This window comes from Erpetoichthys calabaricus, chromosome 12 (genome assembly GCF_900747795.2).
Source record: "Erpetoichthys calabaricus chromosome 12, fErpCal1.3, whole genome shotgun sequence".
In the NCBI taxonomy this organism is placed as follows: Eukaryota; Metazoa; Chordata; class Cladistia; order Polypteriformes; family Polypteridae; genus Erpetoichthys; species Erpetoichthys calabaricus.
The window spans coordinates 24,214,577-24,239,507 of record NC_041405.2 but is presented as its reverse complement, the minus strand read 5'-3'; the positions used below and the strand labels follow the sequence as shown (position 1 = coordinate 24,239,507).

Sequence of the window (24,931 nt, the reverse complement as noted above, 5' to 3'; positions counted from 1 at the left end):
TAAGCCAGTGCTTTCCCCTGACAGGAGTTTAATGTTTTTTCCTTGTGTTTTCACTCTAAATGTTATTTGCCCGAAGAGAGAAAACACTTCTTTATCTTGGTTTCCATCAGGCAAGTAAAATAAAATGCAAAAACAAATCTTAAAGCCTGTGTTCAAGATGTAAATCGTTTAGAGATATTTATGCTGAAATTTGTACCAGAGGAGAACAAACACTGTTAGACATGAGACAGTGCTCATGGGATGATAAAGAAAACAAATGTGTTTACGCGAGCTGCCTAAATGCTCTGGTCAAATCGATGTGAAATTTGTGATGGAATTACAACACTCATTCTTTTGACTAGTTAAATATCAGACAAAGTACAGTTTAAGCCTGCTTCATTTTCTTAGGATTTCTGTTATTATTACCATAATGGGACCAACCAAAACCTGGCAAAAGCAAATGAAAGTCAGCAATGGAAAGAGAGGGACGTGAACCCATATTTGATGATCTGTTTCCCAAAAATGCACCCCATTTCCCTAGCATTTTCCATCCCAGCATTTGTGGCTTGAAAGTGCACCCCTCAGTCATTTAATAACTGTAACATACAATGTAGTGTAATATAATGATATGCATTGATATAGTTCGCCTATACAAAGTGTTCACCCTTTAGAAGTTTTTATATTTTATTGTTATATGACATTGAATCACAATAAATTTTGATACTGATCAACAGAAAAAGATTCTTTAATGTCAAATCTCTGCAATGTGACCTCATTTAACTACAAATATTTAACGTAAAAAATAATAATTAATAACATGACACACCAAATTCATCACTGGTGCAGCCATTTGGTTTTAGAAGTCATAGAATTAGCTCAATGGTGATTACCTGCCTGGGGTTTCAGTTGATTGTTAGCATAAATGTATCTCATCTGAAAGGTCTATCTTGCGGCGAGTCGGTATGGTGGACTGACCTACACCATGAAGACAAAAGAGCACTCCAAGCAACTCTCCGAAAAGCACAAGTCAGGGGACGGGGAGAAGAAAACCTCCAAGTCACTGAATATCCCTTGGAGTCCAGTTAAATCAGTTCTGGTACTTATCTGATAGGTCTAACAAGTGGCCAGTCAGTATGGTGGCCTAACCTACACAATGAAGACAAAAGAACACTTCTGGTAACTCCATGAAGGGGATTGAAAAGCACAAGTCACGGGGAGGAGACAAGAAAATATCCAAGTCACTGGATATCCAGTTAAATCAGTCATTAAGAACTGGAAAAAGTATGGAACAGCTGGAAATTTGCCAGAGCAGGCCAGCCACAAAAACTGAGTGATTGTGCAAGAAGAAGACGACAAGTGAGGGAGGCCACCAGGAAACCTATGAGAAGCTACAGTGGATAACTGAAGAGTCTGCACAGTCAACAATTACTGCCTGAGAGCTTCGAAAGTCACAGGTTTATGAGAGAGTTGGAAAGTGGACGCCACTGCTAAAAAAAAGAAACAACACCCTGGCTAGAGTTTGCCAGGAGGCTCATGGGATATACATAAACAAAGGACAAGTATAACATAGGTAAGGAACTCTACAATACTATAAATCAGGGGTTCTTAAACTATTTGGGTTGTGGATTGCCCCAGTTGGATTGTGAGTTACTGTTATATTTAATGGTAAATGGGTCATGGATGGTTTGCAGAGTGGGTCACGGTGGGCTACTGCCATGAGATTAAGCAATCAACATCGCTCTGACAAAAGATCTATGATCTGATAAAATCTAAATTGAGCTTTTTGTCCTTCAAACTAAATGCTATGTTTGAACACTGCACATTATCAAAACCTCGCCATTTTCAAAGTGAGGCATGGTGGTGGCAGCAACCCTCAATGACTTGTGATGATAAAATGAAACAAAAACCTGATGCAGTCTGCAAGAAATCTCTTTGGGAGAAGATTAGTTTTCCAGCATGGCAATGACCCTAAACATAAAGCCAAAGCTACACAGTAACGGCGTTCATGTCCTGGAGTGGCCAAGTCAGAGTCCACATCTCAATCCAATTGAGAATTTGTGGCCGGACTTGACGAGAGTTGTTCACTTACAATCAGCGTGCAACATGACAGAGCTTGAGCCATTTTGCAAAGAAGAAAGGGGAAAATATGAAAGTGTCTAAAGCTGATAGAGACCTGTGACCGCACTAAAAAAGGCTGTTATGGCTGCCAAAGGACATCTATTAAATGCAGACATGAAGAAGCGAATAATTAAGGGATCAGTTATTTTGTGTTTTATAATTGTAATAAACTTAGATTATTTTATAGAGATCTTGTTTCACTTTAAAATTAAAGAGTCTTTTTCCATTGATCTATCTCAAAAAAAGACTGCTTAAATCCACTGCGATTCAATGTGTGGAATCTTTCATGGGGGTGAATAATTTTTATTTTCACACTTTGTGGTTCCTCATAGAACTATTGCTTGACTAAACACCATTTCATTCTGGAATGGGTTCTTTACATATGAAGTTGGTTCTTTGTGCTTTGAAACACTTTCTAACATGTAGGGAATAAACTGCAGTCTTTAATGTATTGTAGGCTACCTAGCAAGACGCTAACAGGGTGGAGGTCGACTTTTGTCAAAATTCAGGGGTAGAGGGCAGTGTATGTTTTAGTTCGACTCTCTTCACTAGGAGGAAAGTTACCTTCATTGATTTGACCTTGATTCCCTGCACATACATAATTACCTGGCAAGAGACAAAAGCAAAAGTAAAATACTCTCTGGATAACATTTTGTGCATCATCACTGAATCGGACTCTGACTTGTCGGACTTCGATTTTGATGCAAATGATCTGGAGATTTGAAAATTAAAGTCAGGTACCAGCATCAGCTAATTGTGGTGCAGAAAACCTTCGAGTAGGTTCTGCGCCTATGGTAACATTCGCATGGGAGGACAGCCACTTACGACGACGAGATTGCGTCGCACTACAACTGAGACTGTTGTACAGTGCTGTTTATTGGTACATTTGCACTGTGCTTTGCATTGGGGAACAAAATAAAGGGGTTCACCGTGGAAAATAAACTGTGTGTGTTGCTGGACTTGTGCCTGGTGTCTGTCTGTGTAGGGTTTGGAGAACTGGTGCGCCCCCTTGTGGCCACAATGCATATATAAACATAATAATAATAGTAATAATATTAATAATAATATTCATTATAATAATAATAATCTCTCTATTATAAAAGGCGAGACGAGAGACGAGACATTCTCGGAATAATTTCAACTCCTGCGAGACATAATTTCAGGTCCTGCGAGAGAAGCCATTTTGCCAAGAGATTTTGACATGTCCCGTCCTCCTCTCAAACATTTACAACAATGCCCACGGTCCAATCACTTCTCATTCGTGTAAATGCTATTGTCAGACACAGCTCCTCGCACTCAGCTCCAAGCGGGGTTGGAAATAAAAGACAAAGAGTAGAAGACAAAGTAGAATTTCATAAAGAGGTTCAAAAATGTTGGCGCGATACACATGCAGAGCAGGTTAGAGATTATGAAAGTACTAAAAATTCGAAAGACTGAAAAAACTGATAGTAAAGATCGCATTAGTGCTAACAAATGGAAATTATTACTCGATGAAATAACGGAACAGCGAAAAGAGATCTGATATGACAGAAGTATGTAGATCTTGTTCGGCTTTAAACTTTAAGTCGGAAACTTGTAGATCTTCTGATTTGTGTTGCCATCAGGGACAAGCAGTGTTTCTTCCCAATGAAGATTCGTATCCGCAAGAATTAAAAGATTTGTTGTTTGGTGAAAGTGAAACCCACATACATGAGCGGCAGAGACATGAAGTGGCCCAGGGAGTTAGTGAGCAAAGCGATCAGGGGGGTAGAGCCTCCTAGTAATAACCAGCAAACCTGCGATTCTCGAAAGAATCGCAAATCCAAGAATGGTAATCACTTTCTGTTCCCTCCGATATTTGGAGGGAAGAAAAATCATGAAGGGTGGGTGCGTCCTGGGAAATTTTTCATTTAATTAAATAAATATATTTGTATTAAAGCGGTTTCTTTTTGGAGCCGTTACTCATCTGGTTCTGGTGTTTCAGAAGTGTGTTTTGTAGGTGTCTATGTTCATTGTTTTTATCCATGTGGTCTCGTTTTTGTTTTTCTACAGCTGTGTCATTAGCTAGAAGTCGTTTGCTGACGGCGGCGGATCCGGGCTTGTAGATCTACATTATCAAACAAAGGGGGCGGCGGTTGTACTCTGTACGGCTTGCTTGTGGCCTCTGGCATCAGTGCATATATACAACCCAGCGTGCACGCTTTACCTCCAGTTTAGTTTACAGGTCGTGTTGTGTTGTTTGGGCGCCACCTACTGACTCTGGGAAGCCGCTGGGTTTGACTCTGGGGCGCTGAGGAGCAGTGCATGTGCGCTTACGGTGCGTCTGGTATCCGTGCATATATACAACCTTCGTTTAGTAATATAGATAATAACAAGGGGGCTTCGCTCGCCTACCCCCGGCATTTTGAACCCATGCCCACTGGGCAGCCGTAGTTTCAGATGCGCATTGTAGGAGCTTGCGTTATTTTGAACCCGTGCTTGCCCTGCTTCTGCGGTTTGAGACGTGCGTTGTAGGCATATATCCGTCAGTCGAGCTCGTTTGGTTTGAACCCATGCGTGCTTTGCCTCCGCAGTTTCAGACGTTGGGTCGCGTTCAGCGTTTTGTTCGATCCCAAGCAGCACATTATTCCTAACTTCACTCCGCAGTAGTGCCACGCACAATATGGCGGTGACGCCTGCGCCTTCACTACGCAGTAGTGCCACTCACAATATGGTGGCGACGCCTGTGCCTTCCGTATTATGTCGGGTTTTACCATGCTGTTTAGGCGCCTTTGCCTTTCGTACCTTCCCACGCCTGATGTAGGCGCCTGCACCTTCCGGGTCTGCCTCCGCTGTGTGGTGTGGACGTTTAACTGTCGTTTTTTCTGCCTTTATATTCTGTATCTCGCTGTGCATGTGTTTCGTGCCTAGGTTTTTTTTTTGAAGCTGTTGCATTCCAGTTTTCATCATCTGTAACCTGCTCTCCATGTGTTTGGCCCCATTCTTTAACCTCTTTATGGCGTTTTACTTTGTTTCCTACTCTGTCTTTTATTTCTGACCTCACTTTATCCTGCTTGCGGCATGTCAGACGGTTCGTAGTCTCTCCTGTTTTGCTCTGGGGCGGGGGGGCTTTGTGTGGCACCTGCGCACGTGCGTAGTCTCTCCTGTTTCACTCTGGAGAGGGGGGCTTTGTGTGACGCCTGCACACTATGTCTCCTGCGTCCACGGGCAGGTCCCTGCGTCCATATCCGGTTTACCATTCTCGGTTAGTGATATGGATAATACATGCAAGAGCCAATCTTAGAAAGTTAAAGCTTTCAGTTAGTGTTTGCTTAATTTGAATGGAATATAAATTTCTTCCATAGCCATAGACAATGGTATAGCCTTTTTCCCTCTGTAAGTTAGTATGAGATAGAACGTTTTTGCTATAACTAAGATACAGTGTGCTAATTGAGTCAGTTGTTGTTTTGAACAGGTCCCAGTGCACAGGGACTTAAAAGACCCATTTTCAACATAGAAATGGGATAGACATACAGTTTTCAAACCGTTCTTAAATGGTTCAGAAACGTTTAGAAGTGATTTATAACTATTAGAAATGTAACAAGATTTATAAGCTTTGAACAGAACTTCTCTTAAACAAGTTTTGTTATTTTAATTTTTTTCTTTTTTGTGTGAACTGTTTTACTTTGAATTTTAACTAAAACTTTTAAAAATTAAGATATTTTGTCTGTGGAATCTTTTTGACGCGTCAGGTTTTTGCTGAATCCCATTTACAATATGGAGCTGCAGAATTTTGGTAATTTTGGGTAAACGCATCTACAATGCATGTTATTTATATAGCACCTTTCCCATGCTCAAGGCACTTAATATAGAATGTTCTGTGGACTCCGTTCTGTTAAATTAAGTAACATAACAGAGCTGACTTCTTCTCATTGATCCCTTTCAGCTTTCATGCCAGTTAATCAGTTTTTGTTTTGTTTTGTTGACTTGTTTAACAGGCTGCATTCTGCCATCCTGCCACATTTTGGATATTGCTGCCATGTCACTAGTGTCACCCTGTGGTCACTAGAAAATGCTAAAAAACACACATGTTGGCTCTTCAGTAAGATTTGTTATGAATGTCACTTGTTATGAATTTCAGGTTCCTGAACAAGCATCTATTCTTTCTTTTTTTTTTTTTTTGTTTATCCCCCATTATGGTAGTTTGCACAATTAATTATTGTCCTCATGTTTCTATGGTTCTGATTTTTTAACTTCTTCCCCCTGGAAAAACATGAAATACAATCAATCATATGCTCTTTTTATGGAAGGGCATACTAGCTGGTCACAGATACCAGGAGCAGTAATATGTTGATGGCCCTGAGGTACATGCAGTTCATTTTTGGGATGTTAATGCACTTCTATTCTAATCGTCAAAGACAGCATGAAGTTAATTTAAAAATAATGACAAATTCTCCCAATGACCATGCTTTTTGTTTCAAAGAACAATAACACAAAAACAACACCCGGCCATTAAAGAGATGTATGCTATTTTTGCTCTGTTAGTTGAAAAGGCAGTTTTTCAATAAGTGGGATCTCTGAATGTGATCTGAGGAAATTAAAGTCACAGTTCCCCAGAGGTTATTATACTACTTCATCTTGAGTTAAAAACACTAAAAAAAAATACTGGGGTTCAATTATTGAATAGGTGGTCACACCGAAAGAATGAGTTGCTGTAAGCACAAAAATGTATCAGGCTCATGAGCATCATGTCATGTCATTTTCTAACCCACTTAATCTAAGCCAGGGTCATCGGAGGGCTGGAGTCTATCCCAGCAAGCATCAGGCACAAGGTAGAAAGAGACCTCTGGACACACACACACACACACACACACATTGGGCAGTTTAGTATCTTCAGTCCACCAAACCTGCATGTCTTTGGACTGTCAGAGCAAACCAACATGGACATGAGGAGAACACGAAAACACGTGGAGGACCCTAATCTCCTTACGGCAAGGCAGCTGTCCAGAGCCTTGTATTATTTAAAGTAAATAAACCATGGTTGCATTTATTTGAAAATCTTTTAGGGAGTCAGGACTTTTCATGTTTGTTTTAACTTTGATTCTGGTTTATGCATTTGGCTTCGGCATTTGGTTTCATTTGTGCTTTTCTGGCTTTTGGCACACTTTGTTTTTGACCTCACTCTCTCTCTCATCTCCTGCGCCTTGTGTTAAAAATTTTTGTTTGCCTATTGCTTCTGTGGCAGAACAAAGGGAGTAACAGTAGCAATCAGTAGGGTTAGGGAAGTAATACAAGGGATGTTCAAAAAGTTTCCGCACTTTTTTAAACTCTATTCATTAAGAATTTCAAAAACAAATTACATCATTTTTCTACATAGTCACCTTCATTTGCGATGTAATTTTCCCAGCATCATAGTAACTTTTAATGCCCAATTACTACTCCTCCCACCTTCACCGTTCCCGATGAAAATATAGAGACAAGCCAAGCAAAATGACACCTTTTATTGGCTAACTAAAAAGATTACAATATGTAAGCTTTCGAGGCAACTCAGGCCCCTTCTTCAGGCAAGATGTAAAGGGGCCTGAGTTGCCTCGAAAGCTTGCATATTGTAATCTTTTTAGTTAGCCAATAAAAGGTGTCATATTGCTTGGCTTGTCTCTACATTCATAATGGCTAACACGGTACAACACCCTAGTACTACGATGAAAATATAAAAGTTTTTCAATGTCCCTTGTAATAATCAGAGCCCAAGCCTATATTGTGACCACCAGGGGGCGCGCCAGTTCCTCAACCCCTGACACAACAGACACCAGACACAAATCTAGCAATACACACAATTTTATTTAGGTGTGGGAAACTCTTCCCCTATGTTTCCCACCAATACCGTAGCACAATACACCACAGAGCATCAATATACAGTACTTCCTTCTCTTCGCCTCACTCTCTCTTCCACATCCACTCCTCCTCTGGCAAGCTTCGTCCTCCTCCTCCAGACTCACACAAGGCTTTCGTTACAGCGTGGGAAACACTTTCCTTTTTGGTTTCCCACCTATATTCAGTACAATAAGCACCAATAAATCACAGCACTTTGTCACCCCTCTCTCTTTCTTCCATGTCCACTCCTCCCTCAAGTCTCGTCTGTTTCCTCCCTACTCTGGCTCCCAAAATGGAGAGAGGTGACTCCTTTTATAGAACACCCGGAAGTGCCCCAGTGTCCCGTGATCTACCTCCGGGTATGGCGGCAGTCCAGCAGAGAAGGGCTCAGCCATTCCTCATGGGCCCCCTGGCAGTGTCCACAGGCACCATGCATTAAACCTGTGGCACCATAGCAAGCCAGGGGGACTGCCCTCTGTCATCCTGGGGGAGGTACTGCCCAGTGAAGGGTCTTTCCCCTGGTCCTTCCCTTAAGAAGGCATCCTTGGCCGGGTAAGAGTCCTTGCTGTCCATTACAATATGAACCATACGCTTTGAACCACTCCTTAACCCTCCCTTATCCCCTCCCCATGGATGCTACTTACTCAAGATGGGTCTTTGAAAGGATACCTTGTATTTTTTCACTTTATGGTGATGTTTAAAATCTTTAAATAGTAAGCAAGAAAAAGATGGACTATTTTGTTTAGGAAAAATCCAACATTCATGACTCTTTCTAAGGTCAGTCATGCAAATTCTGGACTGAAGTATAACTGAAATGCAAATAAATGGGAACATTTGATCAGATACAGTGTGTAACTGACTGTGCAGAAAGAGATTATTTAGATATCACTCTTTCTCTGGAAGGCATTTCCCAAAACATAATTCTCTGCAGAAGAATATGTCTAAATCCAATTAGTTAATCACATCATAAATAACATCTACAGAGTGGTAAACAATGAAATAATGACTTGACTCAAATGATCTATTGTCTTTTTACCAGCAACATCCTGCCAAGCTAAAGGAAGGAAATGCGCGATTATCAAGACGATTAACAGCACATTTGACTTTCTCATTAAGTGACAAGTCTTTTTTATTTTGTGTTTTTTTTTAAAGTAGATAAAATTACAAACAATCAAATCAAACATATACAACAAATGACTTCATAGCGAGCACATAAACACAAGAAAGCAAAAACTATAAAAACAAAAATGAAAAGAAAACAAAATATATGTCAGATTGTTAAAAGGAGAGCAGCAAAACAGACTTCAACCCCCATCTGAGAGTAAGAGAAGAAAGCCGACAGCATAGGTAAGAACAGCTAGAAAAAACGGATGGGAAAATGCCGCCCTAAAGGATAAATATGCCTATTCTAAAATGTTATTAATTAAATCTTGCCAAATGCGCTAAGTGAGAATTTTTTTAATAAATATGGGATGGTAGTAGTGCCAGTATACACCAGTATGCATACATAAACTGTCAGCAAAATGGAGAAATGCCAGTACGGAGTACTAGAGCATACCAGAGCATACTGGCCAACTTTAAACTTTAGCTTTTTTAATCAAATTATAAGAGAAACATTGGCTACTCTACTTGACTTGAGTAAACATGAGCTCCTTTATCACAATGGAGTGACTCATTTATTTGCCCTGAAATCTTCTCACATAATTTTGTTTTCCCCTACCAGTGCACTTACATCCACCTCACCTTTTGACTTTAAAACTTGGCGAGCACTGGCAGCAGCGCCTATTTATGGCTTCTCTTGGGACCACTCTTGTTCAGCCCGCTTGAATAATTGCAAGTGTTGTGATGCTTTATAAAGTCCACAGACAATCAGGCCAAAGTCCTCTTCTGGCAGTGCCTGTGAAACCCCATGGTTCACTTAAAGAGAGATGTTTGTCACAAAATGTATTTTTCGGGTCTGTTGAAACCCAAAATCCTTTATCACTTCAGAACATCTAATTTGCAAAATGTGTCTACAGTCTAGCAATTTGGGTAAAAATTGGACTTTCTCTTGTTTCACTATGACTTCCATCTGAAGTTTGTAGTTTGATTATTGTGCACTCTTTAGTCAGAAGTCAAGCAAAATGACACCTTTTATTGGCTAACTAAAATGATTTCAATATGCAAGCTTTCGAGGCAACTCAGGCCCCTTAACACTAGAATTACCAGAGCCTATGAAAAAACTCGTAGATCCGTCCAACCTTAAATCGCTTCTTAAATCCGTTCTCACCTCTCCGCCAGTGTCTTTTGTCATCTAAATGTACTGATAAAGACAAGCTGCAAGCAACCGGCTATTCCATACCCCCACCGACTTAGAACGTGAGCGAACTTCTCCCAGCTCATGCCTTGATTGATTATCTGGGAGTGAAGTGGAGTTTTAGAGTGGAAATAATAGATAGTTATTTGGAACACACGCATTTCATGTGTGTTCCATTTCTACAGTAATCTGTGTAAACACATTTTTAAAACAGAAACATTTTTCATATTCTAGTAGTAAATGACAAAATGTAGGCATAAACAATATAATGTATGAAGCCTGATGTCCAAATATCAAAGAAACACTTTCACAGAAGGTACAAATATAACAGAACAAGTGCGCTTTTATTCAAAAATATAACTGCAGAAAAAATAGCCGCCTTAGCATGCCACATTGACACATTTACTACAACTGCTTCTGTGGTGTAATGGTATCAGCAACTGACTGGTAATCAAAAGGTCATGAGTTTGATCCCAAAACGACTCCGTTTTGAGAACTGCTCTTATTCTTACTGTTTTAGAATAAAAACATACATTTGATTTCAGTCAGTCTGTAACAGCCAGTGTAAATGTATGATAATTGTAAAGGTTAGCTTTTTTTTTTTTTAAATTCAGTTTCATTCTCTCAGTCGCATTCACAATTCCCCCCCTCCCCATCTGAAACTGCAATTTTCACATAAAGACGCGCTATAGCTCTGCGTGCACTTTTTGTGGCATTCTTCCCTACATAAATAACATTCGCGCTATAGCGCGTCTCCAAATAAATAACATTCGAGCTATACCACATCTTTATGTGAAAACAGCAGTGTCAGATGGGGAGGGGGGGAATCGTGAACGCGACTGAGAGAATGAAACTGAATTTTAAAAAAAAAAGCTAACCTTTACAATTATCATACATTTACACTGGCTGTTACAGACTGACTGAAATCAAATGTATGTTTTTATTCTAAAATAGTGCAGTACATGCTGTGGCAGGCAGCTGGCATCCATACCCAGCCAGGACGCCCCTGCACACTGCCCTGGACAGTGCAATATCTCCCCCTGGACGCTAGATGGCCACCCCCCTGGGCTGGAGTAGTGCCTGGGTTTCCCACAGGGCTCCCTGGGAACTGGAGTTGGGGGCAGCCCTGTTGGGTCCCGCAGGTACCGCCAGGGGGTGCTGTGTTTGGGACTCCTGAGCCTGTGTGGGCAACAGATTCATCACACCTGGAGGTGCTGCCAGAACTCGGTGATCAAGCACCTGGAGCACTTCCAGGTGACCTATAAAAGGAGCCAGCGACCACCACTCAGGGGCCAGAGTCGGGTGGAGGAGGATGACGACAAGGTTGCTAGAGAGGAGTGGTGGTGCCAAGGAGAAGTGTTTGTGCTTGTACTGGTAGTTATAAGTGCTTGGGACTGTGTTGTGGCTGGGGGGTTTACGGGGAAGACATGCCCTCCAGCTGAAGAATAATAAAATATTTGTATTTTATACGTGCCTCCTGTGTCAAGTCTGTGCAATATAGCGCCTTTCTGACAATGCAATATTATTTGAAAACGAACAGCATCAGATTGGGTATGAATACACACTGACGCTGTTACAGAAGGCGTCAGCTTATTCAGTGCAGCAGTTTCAACACACAGTACATGTAATATTATTTGAAAATGAACAGCGTCAGATTGCGCGTATATTCAAACCCGATCTGCAGCTGTTCGTTTTCAAATAATATTGCATTAGTGCGATGATGTTTTCACACATATATACTGTATATTTATATATATATACATATATATATAGTCTCTTTCTTTCATCTTGCGGTTTGTAATCAGTGACCGCGTGTTTATTTTCAGTGCTATATGCAATCAGACAGACAGACAGGCAGAGAAGTCACTAGATACTGTATATAAATAAACAGGGAAGGCACTGTATAATAGATATATAAAAAAAACAGCTAAGGGGATAGATATATACAGTAGATAGATAGGAAGGAAAGGCACTATATGATAGGCAGACAGGGAAGCTGCTATATAATAATAAAATTACTGTTATTACTATATAGATAGACAGGGAGTTCAGGCAGGCAGGCAGAGTGGCGAAGGTTAGAAAGAAAAAAAACAACACTCTCTCCTCAGCGGGAAATCGAACTCGGGTCTCTGAGGCACAGAAAGTCTGCTGCGCTCTAAGTCAGCAAATCTTACCGCTACGCCACGGAAGCTGTTGTATTGCTCTTGAACCGTTTGCGAAAGTGTTTATTTGATCTTTGGACTTCAGGCTTCACACATTTTATAGTTTATTCCTACATTTTGTAACATTTATTACTAAAATATGAAAAAGTTTCTGTTTTAACAATGTGTTTACACAGATTACTGTAGAAACGGAACACACATGAAATGCGTGTTTTCCAAATAACAATCTATTATTTCCACTCTAAAACTCCACTTCACTCCCAGATAATCAATGAAAGCATGAGCTGGGAGAAGTTCGTGCACGTTCTAAGTCGGTGGGGGGGATGGCCTAGCCGGTTGCTTACAGCTTGTCTTTATCTGCACATTTAGATGACAAAAGACACTAGCGGAGAGGTGCGAACAGTTTTAAGGTGGGCCTGATCTACGAGTTTTTTTCGTAGACTCTGGTAATTCTAGTGTTAATAATTGATTTACTGCCCCCTAGTGACTCCTGTTTTCTTTTTACTTTCTCATATACAAAATGTAGAGAAAATATTTGTAATCGTCCCAAAATTCGATGTGGAGATTTTGATGAATCTCAACGTTTTAGACCTCCCTGAGTCCTTTTTACTTTCTCGTAGAGAAAATATTTATAATCGTCCAAAAATTTGATTTTGAGATTTTGATGAATCATGACGTTTTAGACCTCCCTGAGTCCGGTTTAGTATCTCGTAGGGAAAGTATTGTAATCATCCAAAAATGCAATTTTGATGAATCTCGACGTTTTAGACTTCCCCGAGTCCACTTTACTTTCTCGTAGGGAAAATATTGTAATCGTCCAAAAATTAGATTTTGAGATTTTGATGAATCTTGCCGTATTAAACCTCTCTGAGTCCGCTTTACTTTCTTGTAGGGAAAGTTTTGTAATTGTCCAAAAATATGATTTTGAGATTTTTTAATGAATCTCAACATTTAAAACCTCCCTGAGTCAAAAAATACTATTTTTGGAATTACGTCTGTGTGTTTGTCTGTGTTTGTGTATGTAAACACGATAACTTGAGTACGCTTTCACTTAGGTCAACCAAATTTTGCAAACAAGTATTAGGAGCAAAAGGTAGATTTCTATCAACTTTTGGGCTATTTCTGTTAACTCTTTTAGGGCGTATATCGACTTTTGTCGACAGGAGGGGTTGAGGGCGCATGTCGACAAAAGTCGACATCCATGGGTAGATGGCGACAGTCAGCTTTTAATGGCGACAAAACTCACTGTTACGTCACAGGTTATGCCGCGTGATAGGTACATGCTCCTGCAAAGTTTTATTCACTTCTGTGATAACCAGAAGCAAATTCCAAGGGGTGAGCCAGGCTATAACCCCATGTATAAAGTTCAGCCCCTGCTTGACATTGACATTGTGGAACCAACATATAAACAATTTTATCAGCCTGGCCGTGATTTGTCTGTGCATGAATTTATGATAAAATACAAGGGGCACCTTTTTTTCAGCCAATATATGCCAGACAAGTCCACAAAGTATGACATAAAGGATTTTGTACTGGCAGAAGTAAACACTGGTTTCTGCCTAAAAGTAATCACATATACAGGAAAGTATTTCTTTCAAACAGAGAACTGTCCCTTGACAAGTCAGGTTGTGCTGGAGCTGCTTCAGGGCTATGAACATTTGTGTCATGTTGTGTACATAGACAATTTTTACACATGTCCAGAATTGTTCATGGAGCTACAGAGCAGGGGAATTGGAGCTTGTGGCACAGTGAGGGTGAACAGGAGACACAGGCCTTCACAATTGAAGATGAAAAGAGGTGACAATCCGGTTTTCATGCGGGTGGATAACTTGGTGGCATTGGCATGGCACAATGTCAAACGGGTGACTTTCCTGCAACATATGAGGACAAAAAATACAAACCTGACTATGTTGTGTGCAGCAACAGACAATTGAAAATATTGTAAAGCCAGTAGTTCTCAAACTGTGAGGCGGGCCCCCCTAGGGGGGCGTGAAATAACAAAAAGGGGGGCACGAAGATGTGAAAAAAGAAAACAAGAATCGAAAATATGAAAAATACATCTATTGAAACCAAAACAAATTAACTTAAACTACATTCTGATACTAGAAAAATAAATATAGAGTTAGATAAATGTCGATAAAAGTAAAGTAGGTATAATAAAATAAAAAGAACAAATTGGTATTAGTAGGCTCCTTTCAAAAAAAGCTAGGGGGGTGCGATTAAAACTGTCGCAAAAACTTAAAGGTTGAGAAACGCTGTGGTAAGCAGTGCAATGTGGCAATGCATGCAATTGGCTGCTTTGAGTGATATCATACTTTGCAGGACTTTGCCGTGTATCATGTACAGTATGTGAAAACATATAGTATGCAGGCTCATTTGTCAAAAATAAATATTTTTTTGTTGGTTTGATATGTTAAACCATTGCTTTGTGTTCTTTTTCTAAAAAAAAGTTACTTTTTGGGAAAATAGTCAGCCCTGGGAGAAAAATTAGCCCTAAAAGAGTTAACCGGAAGTGGTACTTTACCTTTTATTTATGCACTGTCAGAGTCCGATTTATTCAACTTTACTTTTATAATAATTGTTCAATATATTATTAATTCTTTAATGTACATAATATAAAAATATCATCATTGTCTTGCGGTTTACTCCTCAGATATCCATCCCCATATCTGAGTATACGCGAAAGTCGAGGGGAGACTACTCCCGATTTTTATAAAAGCTCCTGTTAGACATCATTTAGCCTGGCAGGTTTGCATTTGGGTATGTGTATGCTTCCATGTGTGTATTTTTAACAGTAGTAATAGCATTTAAAATTTTCTGCATTACAATGCTGCAGATTTATACACTTCTTCACTTAGATGGCACTATAACAGCATGAGAGGAAAAAAAGCCCAAGGGTGAAATAAACTAAAATTGCATTTTCAGTGAACAGAAGATTGTGTATAAGAATGGACAGAGCAAGGAAACAAATTGATTATATCTGTTGCTTGCAAATCGTACATTAGTTGTGCATTTCATACCCCCAACCATCCATCTGTAGCTTGACTTATTCCATTTCAGGGTAAGACATAATGTGTTCATATTTCTTGGTAAACATACAAAGGTAGGAAATTGTGGTGGGGTTAAACACAGTCCTTCCTGCCCCAGTTTACCACGAGTTTCAAGTCCCGCTTTGTTTCAGTCAGTATGCGTGTGTTTGATTTTTTCTTTCTTTGCTTTTCACAACTAAGTTATTCTACTTGCACAAAACTACATATGAACCAGTTTTAAAAACTGGAAGTGTAAGATTAGTCAGTAGCACTAGTGACTTTGAAGCTGTTATTCTGTAAAATTACAAAAAAGATGGCAACACACAACAATAAATGTGTGCAGGTCGTCCAGAAAACACACAATACTACATTCGGCCCTCTGTACCCTTGGGTTCCACAAACCACAGAGTCAACCAACTGTGGATCAAAACTATTGGAGGATGGTGGGGTTTCTGGGGTAGGGGGTTGTTTAATCTAGAAAGTTCCAAAAATTAAAACTTCCAAAAACTGCTATGATGAATGAAGTGATCTGTGGGCATACCCTGCTGAAGTCTCCTGCCATAGGAGTCGAATAAAATGGCTCACAGGAGAAAACGTATAGCTCCTCTATGGCAGCCCGTTTCTCTTCAGCTGGCCAGCTCTGTTCACACCAAACACACTTCTCTACTCTACAGATCGCTCGACCCCGTTCTCAGACGATCACCGCCTTTTTAAAAGCAATGCTTTTTCTTGCTCTTCTATCCTACTTCAGCTTCTGAGTGTCACCAATTACCAAGGTGGGCAATGGTTTCCATCTTTGCATTACCCATAGTACTAAGTCATTAAACAAAAGACATACACATATTCCAGAAAATAAAGACACTCAAACAAAGAACCACTAACCAAAAAGTTAAACCAAAACCGGACTTCCTTAAACCGTTGCTCCCCAACGATCAATGTGAGTCCGTCCGTCAGCCTGCAGACACCTGGCCACGGCACCGGTTTTAAACTTGGCTAAGCTTATCTATATGTGAACATCCAAAGAGCTGGAAACAGCTTTGACACACACAGACTGTGTGCAGGTAATCAGTGCACTATAAATTGAATACGAGGGGAAGTCAAGCTAAAGTTAGAATATGGGATTTATCAGAAAATGGAATGCACCTCAATAAAACTGATCATGTCATTTCTCAACGGAGTCTCCAGCCTTCTCGATGCACTTGCACCATCTGCCTGGAAGTGCCTGGATTCCAGCAGAATAAAAGGTGTTGTCTTGTCCTCGCAACCACTCGTGCACCGCTTTCTTCACGTTGTCATCTGTCATGAATCGATGACCACCCTGATGTTTTTTTTAGCGGTCCAAAAAGGTGGAAATCACACAGTGCCAATAAGGAGGATGTGGCAATACCTCAAACTTCAGTTTCTCCAGACAAACCTTGGTGTTCTTAGCAGTGTGTGTCATTGTCTTGCCGCAAAAGGACCCCTTGAGACAGCAGTCCCCACCACTTGGATCGAATAGAAGGCTTCTCATTGGTCTTCAGCAAGTGACTTGTAGTAGTGACTGTAGTACCCCTTGGCATGTAGTGTCCTACGATAACTCGGGTGCACGAGTGGTTGCGAGGACAAGACAAAAACTTTTATTCTACTGGCACTTCTAGGCAGGGTGGCACAAGTGCATTGAGAAGGGTGGAGTCTCCATTGAGAAATTACAAGATCAGTTTTGATAAGGTGCATTACATTTTCTAACTTTAGCTTGACGCCCCCTCATACTAAAAAAATGGGGTGAGATTCTTGCTGGGAGAATGGATAATCTTTTTAAATAAGGTGGATTTCTGATTTTCTTCATCTTCATTTTGCCTGCAGTATGCATATTCATTAAGGTGCTGGAAATTTTTTGTTATTTATTTCTTGTGTGGTATTGTACCAATTATTTCCTGCTACATGAGCGCAAGATAAGAGCAGCGTTGGTGGTGGATTATGTAGAGGTGGGTGTTCATTGTTGACAGATTTTTATTTTTTTGGCCGCTTCTTTTAGTTTTAGTGAAGAGCGTTTCTCTGTTTACCAAATTATCTTTTTAAATATTACATAGTGCTTTACAAAACACTTGTACAATATTAATCAAAGAAGAAGGGGACATTGCAAAAGTAATAGGGACAAAGTAAGAGTGCAAGATATATTGCTAAACTGTGAACAAAGATTCTACAGTACATTCAGAACTCCAAGTTTAAGTCTTTCACTCTCGTTTTTCTGGACAATCAAATAAGGGCATAAACTGTCATTGTATGTGTGACTTTAGACCACAGACCTTAAGACAACAGGAATAGGAGACCTTCCACAAATCTGGTGTCTCCTGTAATTCTTACGTGTCATTTGTCAATCTCAAAATGAAGTGACAGTTAATGAATCATGTGGCAGGGACATTCCACGATCAGGCTCTCTCTACTAGTGATGTTAATTCAGTCTTATCTATGTTAGGCCTTAAGTGTTGTTTTTTGAACCATTTCCTCGGGTTCACCAGTGTTCTCTGACTTTGGAGTTTAGGACTTGTCTAGGAAGACGATAGTGAAGTGTTCTGATAACTGGCTCAACCAGCAGGGACCGGATCACAGCTTTAATGCTGATTATCTTTGCCTCACTAAGGATGCCTGGATGAATGGATAGATGGAACTTTATTTGTCCCCAGGGAGAAATTTGGCATTTTACACTAGCTCTTTAAATAAAAACATAAATAGAAAAATAAATAAATACACACACACTATGGTCTGAACACACATCAAAATGACTATAAAGCAAGCAAATTAAAAGGAAAGAACATTTCTGATTGGCAGTCCCAGTCCCAGTGAGACATTATGCAGACGTATTGCTGTTGGTATAAATGAGCCCCAGTCACGTTTCTTGACACACTTCTGTTGAATGATTTGTTGGCTGAAAGTCCTCCATATTGGTGTGTCAGTAAGAGGATATGCAGCATTGTTCATAACGGCACTCAGTTTTGTTTTAATTCTCTCCTTCTCTATGACCTACAGGGGGTCCATTCGGTGGGCTTCTCTTGAAATGATGTTACCAACCCAAAACACCACAGTGTAGAAAATCTCACTGGCCATCACAGAGTTGTAGAAGTAAAGGATGTCATTATCCATATTAAAGGCACACAGTGTCCTTTCGTATAAAAAAAAATCAAAGTTCAAAAAATATATTATGAAATGCCCCAAAAAAATCATGCAAAATGCCAATCAAGGGAGGGGATCACCACTAAACCCTGGCTTGTACAGTGCAAGGCAATGAAAAAACTTTAAAAAATAAAAATAAAACAAAAGATTTATTGGAGTAATAGGAAAAACACGACTAAATAGTTCACCGGAGTAAAGAAATTACAAAAAGAACTTGTCTAACAGGTAAGTCCCTAAACAAAACCCACAAGAAAATCCAAGTTTGAGAACAAAACAAAATAGTCAAAAATCAATGAAAATGCAGTGTTCGCAAATCTCACCAAGATCCACCAGAGCGCATTTAAAATGAACCGCCCTGGACTTCATTTCCCAACCTGCCTTTATATAGTTGGGGGTGGTCCCTGTCATGGTAATGAATGGGAGGCACCACCCACAAAATGCAAGGAACATAAGAGAACCAAGTCACATACAAAGATAATGCGTAATAAGTAAATAGAGCAGAATTAACTAGTTATAGATAATCAAACATATAACAAATTAGCAGAACCATCCATCCATCCATCCATTTTCCAACCCGCTGAATCCGAACACAGGGTCACGGGGGTCTGCTGGAGCCAATCCCAGCCAACACAGGGCACAAGGCAGGGAACCAATCCTGGGCAGGGTGCCAACCCACCGCAGTAGCAGAACCATATTATAAAAAATAATGAAAAGAAGCCATTTAAATATAAGCCGTTGGAGCAACCCTAGCTTAAACGTAACCTGTCTGATTGCGCTGTTGTGATGTACGTTGCACCTTTGGTCCTGGACGACATTATATCGTCTTACTGTGTGCTTTAATGTATATGGTTGAGATGACGATAAAGCTCTACTTGACTTAATTTGACCTGACTATGATTTATCGATGTTCATCTTATGCATCATTTCTTTCCGTAATATATTCAAATATATACTTATCTATTTTTGCTTAGGGTGGGGTTTTCATGCATGCAGCTTCTACTTTTAATGTTGGGTTCATGAATTGTTGAATTAGCGGTAGTTTGATTCTGGTCATGTGACTGCAGATGGGTACTGATGACATCACAGGAATTGATGATATAAATATTATGGTGATCTCACTATTCCTTATTCCTTGTAGGACTCAACACCTTCTTCTGTTTTTTAGTGTTAGTGAGCCATTTTTTTCCCCTAAGAAGGCCATTAGCGTTGGGATTTTGAATTCCTGCTGCAACCTCCTTCTGACTTTGATTCACAATCCTCTCTTGTCTGTTAGATCGTCGATTGCCTGTTTTTATTTCATACTCCCAGTCTTGACCCCCTTGCTCAGCCTGACTCCACCTCTTGGTCTCCAAAGTCATCTCCTGGTTCAATTGCTTTCCCCATAATCCTCGGACACGGTGCGTGTGTGTAACACTTCTATTCAGTCTCGTCTGGTTCTCCACCTGCTTCTGAGATAGTGTATGCTATGGCCGTGGCATGGCTTCTTTTATTTTCTTAAAGTATATATCTGTGCCTTTTAATTCTTTACAATGTGTAACAAGTTTGGTTTTATTTTGTTATCAAGTCAGTTCAATTGTCTCTTGTTAATATATGTTCAGCTTCTTCTCTTTTATTTAGAAGTCGTTGTGATTGAGTGGAAAATTGGTGCTGTGCAAGTCTGTTTTTTATTCTGCCCTTCTACTGTAAGCTGGTCTGAGGGTTAATGAAAGCACAAGTGAAAGGATTCAAATAAATCATGCCGAGGAGAGCAGTATCTTTTAAGGTTCAATGGCCTTGCATTATCACTGACAGCTCACAATGTAGGCTGGCACGCCAATGTTTGTGCTGAGAATTTCTGAAAAGTGATTTAACGTGACTCTGTCAGATTAGAGGTCAAGCTGAAAAAAGATTTATTTTCTTGTCACTTTTGGCCTCACAGCTTTAGAATTGATTTATTTTATTTTATTTTTTTTAGGGAATTGAATATTTGATCAATAATAATCTCCTGGTTTGGGAAGCCAAAGCTGTTGCAGAATTTCTCTACAAGGAAGATGGCCTGAATAAAACAGCCATTGGAGATTTTCTGGGGGAGAGGTACCTGACTTTATTTGTTTTGGTTCAAATCAAGTCTGTCTGCTACCCACAGTCTATCTGTGTTTATTTTAAAGGAATTCAGGAATTTGGGGTTTGAAATATGTACCTGGATCTCCCACAATACACTTCAATAACCCGGTTATTTAGAGAAACCTGTTTTCTAAAATGCCATGTAAACACTTTATTCTGATTTGAGAAATCAGGTCGTTGGACTCTGAGAAACCTGGTGAACACTGGTAGATTTCTCCTTGAGTGTCCTGATTATACAGCCATGAATAACCCTTAACCGGGTTAAATTAAGGATTATGTAGTCTGTGCATGTCCATTAGAACTCTGTTACCCTATGTATGTATTTGATTTGTGCCCCCTTTCATCAACCACTCATACAAGCGTCCACAAAATAAACTTCCAGAGACAAGTGTCCAGGGGCCTCATGTATAAACGGTGCATATGCACAGAAATGTTGCGTACGAACGTTTCCACGCTCAAATCGCGATGCATAAAACCTAAACTTGGCGTAAAGCCACGCACATTTCCACGGTACCTCATACCCTGGCATACGCAAGTTCTCTGCTTGGTTTTGCAGACTGGCGACACCCAGTGTCAAAGCAGTGCTACTGTTTCTGTGTGGATTCCTTTTCTTTTTTAGATCCACATCCCTGACGCGGCTTTATAAATACACTGAAATTAACCGCATATTGTTTATTAGTTTAATGCATCTGATTGTAATTAACCAGTAACAATATAATGGTCCACTGAATGGTCAAACTATTCCAAATACCATAGCTGCTGTAGCGTTGTTACTCTCACTGCACCTTTATTTTCTTCTTTCAGCTGCTCCCATTAGGTGTTGCCATAGCGGATCATCTTTTTCCCTATTACTCTCACTGCACCACTTGGAGCAGCTGATCGGAAAGAGAATTATCGGTATACAACATCAAGCACACGCTGCTTCAGCCATATTTCCTATTTGAACTGCTTCTTACACGGCAAAAGTTTCAAAACCATTCCTGTACGGACCTCACGATTCAGAAAGAGTTCCATCCCAAGAGCTCTAAACGCACTCAATCAGTCCATCAAGTGCTCCTTGTAGAACTGTTTGTACGTATAAGTACAATCACCTCACTGAAAACTTGTGATACAGTTATAATTTTGCACAACCTGAGCCACTTTATAAAGTGTGTATTTACATATGAGGATGATATCATTTTTAAGATGAAATGCAGCAAAATATGTTTATTATATTATACAGATAAAACTTTAACTTAATTTAAATAATCTATATTGTTAATAATTAAAGGACACTGTGTCGCTACGGTAGCAAGGATCTGGCACTCCATTCACGGATTGTTCCTGCCTCGCACTGTATGCTTCACTGGGACTGGCGTGAAGGATAGAATAATTAAACATGTACTAGGAAGATATTTCAACGTTCCTTAAAAGTTTTGAAGAATCGGCATTCTAAGCTTACAGAAGGCTTAACGTCTATTACAGTGCTGATTGTGTGACGATTGGGTATTTGGAGAAAGAAAAGGAAGGACAGGAATTGGGGGTTAGTACGTTTGAAAGAGACAGTACTGCTGCAATAAATTATTTCATCGAAGGTCGCGCACAATCACTGTGTTCCCATGTTTAATAACATGCTTTAACTCCTATCATCATGAAAATTATATCAAGTATACATCTCAGTATTTTAATTATTCAGACAGCTGTAATATTCCGAATGTAATGGATTCTGTGTCCTGTCGGAGGAAGAGAAAGCCAGTAAGCATGTAGTGATTCACACACACGGAGCACATAGAAGATCAAATACAAAACAAAGCATTTAACGTGCTACTTTAGTTACGATGGGATTTGAGAAACTAGTAAATTAAATGATTTTAAGATGAAGTTTGTGATGTTCTACTTTAATGACAAAATAAACTACATGATCAAAGTGGAAATTTCGAGATTAAAGTTGACATTTCGTGCTTTTTTCCCCACTGTGTGCCTATTTTTTTTTCTCTGTACCCTAATAAGCTTTCATATGAAACTCACACAGTGGGCTATGACTCGGCTTTTCACTGCGACTTTGATATGTGACAGCTTCTTTTTTATTTCGGGCACTGTGCGACTTTGTGAACTTCAGCTTTCGAGTTTCTCCAACACTCTCTGTCACTTGATCAATTTCCTTTTCTTGTTTATACCACTGTTTAAACCAACAAATAGTACATTTTTCCTTGCCTCCACTTTGTATTCGCTGAAATTCTTCTGTTTTCCTCTGTGTTTTTCCCATTGTCTTTTCACAGAAGGCTGATCTTAAGGGCTATTTATATTGATTTGCATATTCAAAGAGGCGTAATTCTGGGAGGAGTTGGGGCGGGACAGAAGGCGCGTGCACGTGCGTTACTTTTCATGCTGATCGGGATTTATGTAGCGGAAGAACGTGAAAGTTTGCGTACGTACAGATTCCTGCATCTGGATTTTTCTGTGCGTACGCACATTCCTGCTTTTGTGCTTACACCATGTTATAGTGTGAGTTCTACGCACGGCATTATAAATGAGGCCCCAGGTGATTACATCATTCCTTCACCTGGCTCAAATCATATGTCTCAATATTTACCTCCACATTCACGGTTACATTATGATGGATGGTGCATTGCACTTTAATTTGGATGCTGATTTGTTTTTGGATTGTTTTAAATAAAAGCACTTTGGCACCTTTTTGCACCTACCTCTTGTTGCTCTGCATGTGGCCTCATCTGTCTGGCTCACCTCGGTAATGTTATCGATGGTGGTGCATGAACTGGTAGCGTGGAGCTAGCCCGCACTGTCACAATATTCGGTTTTGGCACATTTAATGCATGGTCTTTAATTGTTACGCAGCTGCAAAGCGAAATACAATTTGCTTTTATTTATAACAGGATATCTATGGACATGAATTAAAGTGCAATATGACTTTGTATTGCATTTTAAACTGACACAAAGCAATTGATCAATTGGTTGATATGTTTTAAATTATGACGCAATAAAAATACTCTAAAGTTATAGTTTCATTGCAATGATGTTAACACACTAGATTGCATGGAACTTTGGCAGGAATAATCTTTCATAGATCACGATAGCCTTTTTAAGTGCATTCGCCTTTAATGCAAAAAAGCACCTACTGTGGTTGCCACGTCTTTCTGTCCACTTGAAATAACTTGGCTCTCAGTGGGCCAATTTTATTAAAATTTGGCACCCTTATTCTTATAGAAAATTTATCAGGAAAGCTGTATGTATATGTCTGAGATACTCGTATTTCTAATAGATCATGCCATACAAATTTGTGAAATTTCAAAATCCCCCTTAGAAACGCATCTGTGAATTTGCTCTCTAGTTCATTTTAAAACAGAAACATTTGGTGTGAGTTCAGTTACAGATTAGTTTACTGTTTCAAATTTACCTTGAAATAGGTCACTTTAACATATATTTTGTACATTTTCCTCTTTCACTTGCCCTGATAGTGGCTCCTGATGGCAACTTAGTCACATAATGGGAGAGATTTGGGCACAAACTGAGCTTCTGCTACAGCAGCTCACATCTTCTACTGCAAAAAAGTCACTAATCTATAAATGAATGTAAGAGGAAAGGAATTCCTGCATGTCTACAGCAATCAGATATGTGCTCGGTATTTGCATTGCGCTAAAACCAACCTCAACAGTCGCATTATCTGTTCATTAGAGATGATTTAGTGTTTTTATGATATCATTTATTGGAAAAGCTCCAGACCTACACTTCTTCAACGTCCAAATCAGTCTGTAATTTTGCCACGATACTTCAACGGAGATTTTTTTCTGCGTCTTTCAAAATGCTTCAATTGGTCACAGACTCTCCAGAACCAACAGTCAGCAATAGGACATCAATCGATGCCATTTGTACGTCACTTGACTTGAAATCTGCTCTCTGTGAAAGCTACCGAGCTGCCAAAGTTCCATTTGGATACCCCTTTAACTACGTGATATTGTAAAGTGCTGTTAAAAAGCATCCATTTAATGTAGTCGACTAACACACTGAATTGAATTCTTTCCTTGCTGTTATTTTTGAATATGCCTCATTGTTACAAAAATATCTAATAAACAAAAAATGTAATAACTAACTCTTTTTGAAAAAAAAATTAACATGCTCCAACTTTCAACTCGGTTAACTAAGTCACCAAGTGCACCTGAGTATCGCGCACATATTCTAAGTCATTTTTGGTTTTTAATCATCATTTTATTTCAAAAGAGGGCCGCAGTAACAAAGCAGAATCCAATAAAACAAACAAGTGATGT

At 39.7% G+C, this 24,931-nt stretch overlaps 1 protein-coding gene across 2 annotated transcripts in view; it reads left to right on the top strand.

Moving 5' to 3' along the window:
• The window catches only part of LOC114661965 (cytohesin-4-like), a 182,585-nt gene that overhangs the window by 126,760 nt on the left and 30,894 nt on the right, over nucleotides 1-24,931 (top strand). For both annotated transcript variants that reach the window (XM_028815238.2, XM_028815237.2), the window contains one exon: nucleotides 20,521-20,639. In XM_028815238.2, coding sequence (XP_028671071.1) covers nucleotides 20,521-20,639 — 119 coding nt within the window. The remainder of the gene's footprint in view (nucleotides 1-20,520; nucleotides 20,640-24,931) is intronic.